This window comes from Gracilinanus agilis, chromosome 3, assembly GCF_016433145.1.
Source record: "Gracilinanus agilis isolate LMUSP501 chromosome 3, AgileGrace, whole genome shotgun sequence".
Classification (NCBI taxonomy): domain Eukaryota; kingdom Metazoa; phylum Chordata; class Mammalia; order Didelphimorphia; family Didelphidae; genus Gracilinanus; species Gracilinanus agilis.
Genome location: NC_058132.1, coordinates 477568296 through 477578295, shown reverse-complemented (window position 1 = coordinate 477578295; position 10000 = coordinate 477568296). Strand labels below are relative to the sequence as shown.

At 36.6% G+C, this 10000-nt stretch overlaps 1 protein-coding gene across 1 annotated transcript in view; it reads left to right on the top strand.

The window, feature by feature from the left end:
* Positions 1 to 1920: 1920 nt before the first annotated feature.
* Positions 1921 to 10000, top strand: part of ASMT (acetylserotonin O-methyltransferase) — a 31955-nt gene continuing 23875 nt past the window's right edge. Inside the window, exons 1-2 of the mRNA XM_044666993.1 lie at positions 1921 to 1989; positions 4435 to 4606. Of these exons, the coding sequence (XP_044522928.1) occupies positions 1921 to 1989; positions 4435 to 4606 (241 nt within the window). The remainder of the gene's footprint in view (positions 1990 to 4434; positions 4607 to 10000) is intronic.

Here is a 10000-nt window from a genome sequence, read left to right as displayed (position 1 = left end):
CTCTCCCAGATTTCTCTGAAATCATTCCTTTTGTCTTTTTTTTTTTTTAACCCTTGTACTTCGGTGTATTGTCTCATAGGTGGAAGAGTGGTAAGGGTGGGCAATGGGGGTCAAGTGACTTGCCCAGGGTCACACAGCTGGGAAGTGGCTGAGGCCGGGTTTGAACCTAGGATCTCCTGTCTCTAGGCCAGACTCTCACTCCACTGAGCTATCGAGCTGCCCTGCTTTTGTCTTTTTTTTAAAGCCCAATAATTTTTCTATTACATTCATGTACCATAATATGCCTAGCTATTTGTCTCTAGTTGATGTACTTTCTCTTAGTTTTTAATTTTAGTTTTTGTTGTTAAAACAAAAAGTAAAGCTACACTATTTTCATAGATGCGAATCTTTTGCTCCCTCCTCCCATTCACCAGGTTTTGTTTTACTTGGATCAGATCACCGAATGCCCTACTCAAATTATGATTCTGTCTCTAAGGTCCCTTCTAGGCACAATAATCCCTTGTAGGATGGAGCTCCTTCAGTACTGATGTGGACTTGCAGTATTGGTTAGATCTTGCAATCACTTAAAAGTAATATATATCTCCCAACAAATCTAAACCTTTCCTGCCAAATCTCTTAGCTAGTTATTCTCCTCCTGAACTACTGGAATACTATTTAAATTAATGTAAGAACAAACCAGGACATATTGAAAGTCTACTTCACGATAGTCTGCATGAATAGATAATAGGATCATTGATTTAGAACTGGAATGGACCCTAGGAAATCATCTAATCAATTCTTCTATTTTCTAAGGAGGAAACTGAGTCCCAGTGAATTTAAGTGATTTGGTCACATAAGTAGTAAACGAAAGTTAGGATATGAACCCAGGTTTTGACTTCATATCCAGTGATCTTTCCACTATGCCATCATAAGGTAAATATGTTCAAATAGAGCAGTGCTTAATGAATACTATTTGTTTTTTCATTTATTGTCTATTCAATATACCTTCAATCAGTCCTTTGTTTTTCTGTAGTACATACAAGGGTTTTCATCAGAGGCTACTGTTAATTAGACTCTTGGCTTCTGAAGAATGATCAACTGTTAGTTTCTGGACAAAGCAGAAGGTACCCTGAGTTTTTGGCCCCAGAGGTTTTGTATAATTTTAGTAATTACCAGGAAATGTACTGCATCTTTAGAACACAATGTTTGACTATTGTCCCTTTTTGCACAGTGTTGATTTGTTAGTGGTAAGTGGTACTTCCCTCCTTGAATTCGACCAATACATATTTAATGAGAAGTTGCTGATGATAAGATTTTTGCTTATCCATGCCCCTTTCTTCCTCTCTTCTCTTTTTCCCTGCCAATATTTTGCCTAGTTCTCTCTGCTTGTTAGCACATTCCCCATAAGAGGCATCCTCCTCCCGCCCCCCATTAGAGAGGAGGGATGCCAATATGTCAAATGCTGCTTCTGATTAATACCTCGGTTTGAAGCTAATGGCTAAAATGAAGTTGGAGGATTATCAATGGATTTCATTTATCCCTGTTATCCCTAGGCCTTGGGGGGCATCTTGGCTGCTGTGATAGTCTCTGTCTTCAGACTGAGTTTTCAAGAACTTTTCTCCTTGCGTAACTTTCCCTCAGGGAGCCAAATTAATTCTGCTAATGAAGCAACAAGGTTATATGCATGATAGCTTAAAGGACACAGAAGCAGAAAGGACAATTGCATTGTTGGAAATTAGTTCAAGGCGAGCCAGTGTGTGCCCTTTATTAAGGTACATGGAACCTTCAGAATTATCTGCTTATGACTAACCCCGGTGTGTCAGTGGGCTTTTGGAAGCAACCACAAAACATTCTGCTGGCACGTAACCTTCTCATTCTAAGAAGCTTATTTAAAGAAGGACAAATAGGGCCTTTGCAACCCTGGCTAGTTCTGAGAAAAAAATGAGTTTAGCAGAGGACCTTGACTATAGCCTTTTCAATGACTACATAAACGGCTTCATGGTATCTAAGGTAAGAATGTTACATAATATAACAAGTTGGGAGGGAAACATTTTGCTTTGTAACCACAGATTTGCTAAGATGTATCAGCAAAACTGAAGAGTTAATGATAGTCATTCAATAATGTTGATCTTAGGTATTTACTACAATAAAGCAGAGATGTGCTTAGTCAGCTTTGGAGCCTTTACTCACATAGTGAGGCATGTTTTAGCCAGGATAAGTCAGTGCCTATTATTATCTGTCCCAAGGGCCTTCAGTGAATTTGACTCAGTTATGGTGATAAGACCAATTCGTTTTATTATGGATGCCAGAAAGTCAGTAAACACTTATTAAGTGCCCACTGTGTGCCAGGCATTATACTAGGCACAAAGGATACAAGGAAAGGCAAAAGACAGTCCTTGCCCTTGGGGAGCCACCAATCTAATGTGGGGAGATAACATAAAAACAACTATGTGCCCACAAGAAATAGTAAGGATAAACTGAAGATAATCAACAAAAGGAAGGCACTAGAAGAATTAAGAGGAATTGGGAAAAGCTTTTCATAGAGTTGGGTCTTCAAGGAAGCTAAGGAAACCAGGTTGAGGAGGGAGGGCATTATCTTTATGAGGAATAGCCACTGCCACTATACAGATGAGTAAATTTCAGGCGATTAAAATGAATTTTCCCTTTCCCTCTTTCTGTTTTCCTTTCCTTTCCTTTCCTTTCCTTTCCTTTCCTTTCCTTTCCTTTCCTTTCCTTTCCTTTTCTTCTCTTTTTTCCTTTCCTTTTCATTCCTTTTCTCTTCTCTTCTTTCCTTTTCTTCTTTTCTTTTCAGTTCTTTCCTTTCCATCACTGATTTTATCACTGTAGGGAGCTCTCTAGATCCATTTTGATTACATCCTCCATAACATATAACCTTACAGAATTGCTTGTGGCAATGGGCTCAGTGATTCATCCAGCCTCTTCCAGACAACATATAACAAAGATGGGACTTAGACTCAGGTCTTTCTGTATCTGAGGTCATCTCTCTATCCACCCTGCCAAAGCATCTTAAATATAGTTCACAAAAAATCAGAAGGTGATTAATGTATAATAAAATTTATTTCATATAGACTGATTTTTAGTATTGCTTAAATAGAAAGAGAACATCTAATTTAGTCTGACATACTCACTCTCCCTTTTCATTGTCACAGATAAAGCCTATATATTTCACAACATTTCCCCAAAACTTACTAGGTTGATCTTGATAGACAAGACTATGACACACCAACAGATACAGGGCGTCCCTCTTGCTTAATGTAATATTTGTGGCTTAGTTACAGTGAAAAAAAACAAAACAGTAAAGATTTTGATAAGTTTTAATAAGTTGGAGTGAAAGAAGAAATTAAAATGTAATGATCCTGTAGGCCAAGAAATGCTTAAAGAAAGTCACATATATTATTCAGATATATGACTTTGCAATTTCTTTCTGGCAAAAGAATTTCTCTTGCCTGGAGGTTTTTCTATAATAAATTTGCCAGAAACTCATTCCAATTGTAAAATGTCCTTCAGAAATTTCTCTGTCAAGTATCTTTCTCCATCCTGATCTGGTGATTTTAAGATTTCATTTGTGAGTGTATTTTTTTCCTCCTCAATTTTGCCCATTAGGCCAGCAGTCCTGAAAGTTGTGGATCCCTAGGAGTTTACAAGGTTAAACTCATTTTCACAATAACACTGAGGCATTTAAATTTCTAATAGAGAAAATGTTTATAGACATAGCCCACATAAACCAAAGTTCTTTGGGATCCTTGATAATTTTTAAGAGTGTAAAGGCATCTTGAGACCTTTAAAAACTTGAGAAATGCCATCTTAGATGGTTTCAGGAATTAGTAAAATGAAATATAGAGGGAAGGTGACAGGAGAAAGTTTGCTCATTAAGACTCCTTCAGCTGCTTAACTTCCCTTTGTTTGCTTTTCCCTGACTGTCCCTTTCCCCCCACATTTATCACTGCAAAGGTTTGCATTAGAAAGATAATAGCAAATAAGCTCCTTCCTGATCTTGGCCTTCACCTATCCCTGCTTTCAGTTGTAGATATTAAAAGGCAGCAAGATGTAATGGAGAAAACATTAAACTTGGAGTTGGGAGACCCCAGTGTGAGTACTATCTTTACTACTAGTTAACCATATGACCAAAAACTGCCGTTTCCTTATCCAAAAACTAAGAATGACCATCGTTCACTACCCAATTTCCAGGGTTACTAGAGGAAAGCAAAGTGCTGCATAAATAAGAAATATTGTTGAACATTTCTATTACCTCCATTACTCACCCTCCCCACCAACTGATGACTCCATACCTTATGGGACTGACTCATTCTTTAGGAGAAGGTGAACTCTGGAGAGAAAGCTCATTGTATCTCTTAACTTATCTAAACTCCCATTACATATTTTCCTCAGAAGAATAAAACATCCTAACTCTCTTTTTGCTTTACTTGCTATGAGGTTATGTTCACTGCCTGTGAATTAGGAGTGTTCGACCTCTTGGAATCTGAAGAGTTCCTCACCTTTGATGTCATTGCTGAACGCTTGGGCACCAGTTTCCGTGGAATGGAGCAATTACTTGATGTCTGTGTGACTTTGAAGCTCCTAAAGGTGGAAATGAAGGGAGGAAAAGGTAAATAGAATAGGAATATGGTCCCCAAAGGAATATACCTGTCAATTTAAATCATAGTGCCTCAGAATTGGAGAAGCAGCATGGCACAGCAGAAGCACAGGTTCTGGAGTAGGAGGGTAGAGTTTACGTCCTTTGACACTATCTGTGAGACTAGCAAATTCACTTAGCCTCCCTGTGTCTCACTTTCTTTATCTATGAAATGAGGGAATTGGACTAAATAACTGAGGTTCTTCCTTTCCTGATCTATGATCCTGTCATTTGGAAGGGCAATTTTTGATAAGCCTTACACAAGCAGGAAGCCCCTCTACTGAATCCCCAATGGGTGATCATCCTACTTCTACTTTACCTATCAGCAGGAAATTAAAAATCTTTAAAAGAGGTGGAGTAGCTGAACTAAAGTGCCACTTTTTAAAGGCTTAAGAACCCCTACTAATAAGCTTAGAAAAGTTCAGATGAGGTTTAATATTGGTGAAAACAATATTATTTAAAATATTATTTGAAATAAGAAATCAATACATACTCTTCTTAGAGAGTTCTTGATCAAATGAGAGGAATGATGAAATCTGCTTCTCAGTGGTAGCAGTAGGACTATAGAGCTTAAAGATGGGGCTTATAGTTTTGGAGTTACTTCTTTTCTAATTGTTGGTCTTGGATCCAAGATAATTTTGTGTACAAAGTATAGGGCTGAATTCTGTGAATTCTTGCCTTATTTGCTTCATGGGGTAGTTGTTGGTAGAGTTTTATATTTTTAAAAGTAGATTTCATTTTCTTTTTTCTTTCTTTTCTTTTTCTTTTTTCATTTTTTCAATGAACAAAATTCTGTTTTCCCTACCTCCCTTATCCCCTTTTTTCCCAAAAGGAAAAAAGGAAACAAATCTCTTAAAATGTCCCTAATTAGAATCAATTAGACAATGGCTAAAATATATATGTTTCATTGTTCATATTGAACACTGTCCTCTTCTCTCAGAAGATCTTCATCCCTAGTCTTCTGAGATCAAGGCTGGTTATGGCTTTGAGTAGGAGTAAAGTCTTTATGAGAAGTCCATCTTTGAGTCCCTCAGAGTAGGTTATTAAGAGATATTTCTTGAAATTGAAAAGGATTAAAATAAAGGAACTCAGGTAAAAAATGTGAGACGACCTTAATTTGTCTGGAGGCAGGTGCTTTCAATTAAGATAAAATAAATCCATATTATTTGAGTGCTAGGTGGTACCAACTAAGCACTCATTCTTACTACATTTCATCTTCTTCTACAGGTTTCCTAGATTTCATGGATGTAGATAAAATGATGATTTCTTCTTTTTGCCTTGATGCTTGTGCTTAAGCTGTGGAGCTACTTGATCACTGTTATTGTTAGAGTCCCTAGAACCAATTGGGCTCCTAGGAGAATTCTACCAGAGGCAGACAAATGGTGCCTCATACTTGGCCTCCTTGGACTTTGGCTTCTGCCTTTTAGCCTTCTGAGTCTGCCTTCTAGACTTCTGTCCCTTCTCAGCCTTGGCTTTGGCTTTGGCTTATGCCTCTGGGGACTCTTCTGCTTTGAGGGACTCTTCTTTTGCCTCTTCTTCATGTCCATATTGTTCTTTTTCAATGAGATCACTCATATTTCTATGAGTACTTAAAATTCCCTGCAGCTATGACAAGAGTTTGCTCCATAAAGTTTTTTATAAGTTGTAAAGCAGCTAGGTGGTAGCTAGAATAGTAGATAGAATGCCAGCCTGAGTTCAAATCCAGCATCAGACACTTACTAGCTGTATGATGATGGGCAAATTGCTCCACCCTATTTGCTTCAGTTCCTCATCTATCAAATGAGCTGGAGAAGGAAATGGCAAACCAATCAAGTATCATTGCCAAAGAAACCCCAAATGGTATCACGAAGAGTAGGACATGACTGAAAAATGGCTGAATAACAATATGTAAATGTGAACTAATATTATATTTTTAATAGGAAGTTGGTTATTTGATATCTGAAAGATACCACAGTCGTTTGGTTAGAAAGACAACCTTGGATTCAGGAAAACCAGTGCTAGAGTTCTGTCTCTTTGACCCAGTAGCTAAATAATGATGGTAGGCCACTTTATCTCTTAGAGTCCCAGATAACTCTTTAAGACTAAGTTATAGGTAACCTGCTGATGAGCATGGATGCAGAAAGTTGTACAGGTCCAAAAAAGACAGAAAGATGAAATTTAATATAAAGATAGAGTAAAAAAACCCAACAAAAAGCTTCCCACTATCTTTGATGAATTCAAGGCATCACTCAGATGAATTATATCTTCAAATACTGAAAGAAATAATTAATATGATTGCTAAGCCATCATCAGTGACATTTGAAAGATCACGCAGAATTGAAAAGGCAACCCAGGGTTGGAGATAGGTACGTTTCTGATTTTCAAAAAAAGAGAAGAGAATAGAGTTTGCAAAATATGGGCTAGTGAACTTGACTTCAATTCCTGGAAAAATTCTATGTAGGTAAAGAGATAGTGAACTATTAGAAACAGAAGTGGTACTTCAGCAAACATAGATATATGTGAGACCAACCTGATTTCCTTTCTAAATTGGTAGATCAAAGCAAAGTTAAAATTATGTTTTATCTAGATTTTAGAAAAGTATTTGACAGAGAATATCATGCTATTCTTATGGAAAATTGGAGTGATATTGACTGGATACTCTAAGATGCATTAAGAACTAGCAGGATAGCCAGACTCTGAAATAGTCATTAATAGATCAATGTCAACTTTGAAGAAACTTGTCAGTAGAATTCTGAGGGAGCCATACCTGACTCTCAGCTTTTAAACATTTTTATCAGTGACTTAGATAAAAATATAATTGGGATGCTCCTCCAATTTTCAATGCCACAAAATTTGGAGAAGCTTTGAATGGTATGACACAGGGCAGTGATGGTGAACTATTTAGAGGCAAGCATCCAAACTGCAACCCTCATGCCACATGTGAGCCCTTCCACCTTACCCCAGACAGGGGAGGGAGGAAGTAGATGAATGATGTGAGAAGTATCCTCAGGCATGGAGAGGGGGAAGGGAGCAACTCCTTCTGACACATGTGCCATAGGTTTGCCAACATGGACATAGGATGACAGGGCTCAAAAAGATTTTGACTGACTATAATTTTGAGTTGAATCTAACAAAATGAAACTAAATTCCTTAAGTTTAATAAGGCTAAATGTAAAGTCTTACAGTAATGCTAAAAAAAAAATCAACTTAATAAGTACATGATAGGAGATATATGGTTGTATAGTAGTTTGTCTAAGATATTGAATGTTTTAGGAGAATAAAAACTCAGCAGGATTAAAAAATGTGATATGGCAGTCAAAAAAGAAAAGTGATCTTGGGCTATATTAAGAGATGAATATTTTCTAGAAATAAGGAAGTGATAATCCATAATTTTTCTGGCCTGGTCAGATCAGATATGAAGTGTTGGGTTCAGTTTCAAGTACCACAGTTTTGGAAAGGCATTGATAAACTGGAATATGTAATCAGAGGAGGGCAACTAGACTAGTGAATGAATAGTCTTAAGTCCATAGCATAGAGGACTTCTTGAAGGATCTATGGATGTTTAGCACAGAATATAGAAGACTTAGGGGTACATGATAATTTTCTTCAAGCAGTTGGAGTGTGATAGCATGAAAGAGGAGTTAGATTTGTTTTTTCTAGTTCTGGAGGAGAGAAGCAGAAACAATAAGTGAAAGTTGCAAAAAAAGGATAATTTAGGCTTTATGTACCAGAAAATTTTGTAACATTTAGAGCTATTCACAATTGGTTTGGATTGTCTGGAAATGTGGTGGATTCTCCCTTATTGGAGGTCTTCAAGTAAAGGTTGGATTTTGACTTTTTGCCATGTTGTCTTAGGGCTTATTTTTTGTGGGTATGGATTGGACTACATATCTACTAAGGTCCTTTCCATACCTGAAATTCTATATTTGATGATAATAATATAAAATTATAGATTAACTGACTTCTGTTCTAATCCTGTAAAGACAAACTTCCAATTCATTATTATAAGTATTTAAGAGAAGGGTTTTTTTTTTAAATCATGCCTTCAACTTTATAGTGAATTTATTATAGGATAATGAAATGTAAGAGCTAGAAAGGAACTTGTATGGCCACATGGCATAATGGAAAGAATGAAGAATTTAGAATCAAATCTTGCCTCTGATATTTTTGAGTTGTTTGACCATAGATAAATTGCTTATCCATTCTGAACCTCAGTTTCCTCATCTTTAAAATGGGGATAATAGAGTTAGATCTGTAAGGGGTCTTAGAAATAGTCCAAAACAGTCAGTTTTGTCCTGCCTCATAAGGATATTATAATGATTAAATTGGATGCAAATTGCTTTGCAAACCTTTAAATGTTCTATAATTGTCTGCTATTATTATTAATCTTCCTTTCCTTATTCTTTAATCCCCGCAGTTGGAGCACTTGCTGGTTTAGTCTTTGTTAACTCTAAGGCACTTAGCTTATTCTTACTTTACCCCCCTTTTTAAACTCTTACCTTTTGTCTTAGAATTGATACTGAGTATTAGTTCCAAGATAGAAGAGAGGTAAGGATTAGGCAATTAGGATTTAAGTGACTTGTTCAGGGTCCCACAGCTAAGAAGTATTTGAGGTCAAATTTGAACCCAAGACTTTCTATCTCCAGGCCCAGCTCTTTATCAACTGAGCCACTTAGTTGTTTTTCTACCCCTTTTGTAGAACTTGAGGCTCTTTAAACATGGGAAGGCTGGAAAAATCTTTGTATTGAATCTTGGTAGGTATACTCGGTTAAGCTGACAATATTAAACACTAATTATGGGCACTTCATTGCTTAGTTTTGTAATAGTTAAAGATACCACTCTCTTTTGCTTCCAAAATAATTTCTAATGATTTCCAAAGCTTCAGGACACTGTGTCCAGTGGGTTCAGATAATGGCCTTTAATAATTTCTGCTCATAACTCCTTCCCACCCCACAAAAGTGTTTCTTTACATTAAGCAGAGACTATATTCTTTAGAATTTTTAAAACACTCCTATTCACCCTGAGGAAAATTAATATTGAATTATATTATTTATTAGTAATATTTCCATGTGAAATCATTTCCCTAAACTCCTTAGCCTCACAAGGTCAGGCTGAAACAGACAGTTTTCTGATTTATTCTCAGGCCTCAAGACATTTAACATTTTGTCTTTTGTTAAAGCTTTGAAAGAACTTACAGCCTTTTTAAAATCTGTAAACAAGAACTCATCATAAGATATCTGAGAGCATAAATCCTCTTTGTCCTTACTAAATGTCATTTAGATTTGGGGTGACTAGGTCCCTAAATAGGGGAAAGTTACTGAAAACATGCTTGTCAATTTATATATATATATACATATATATATATATATATACACACACACACACACA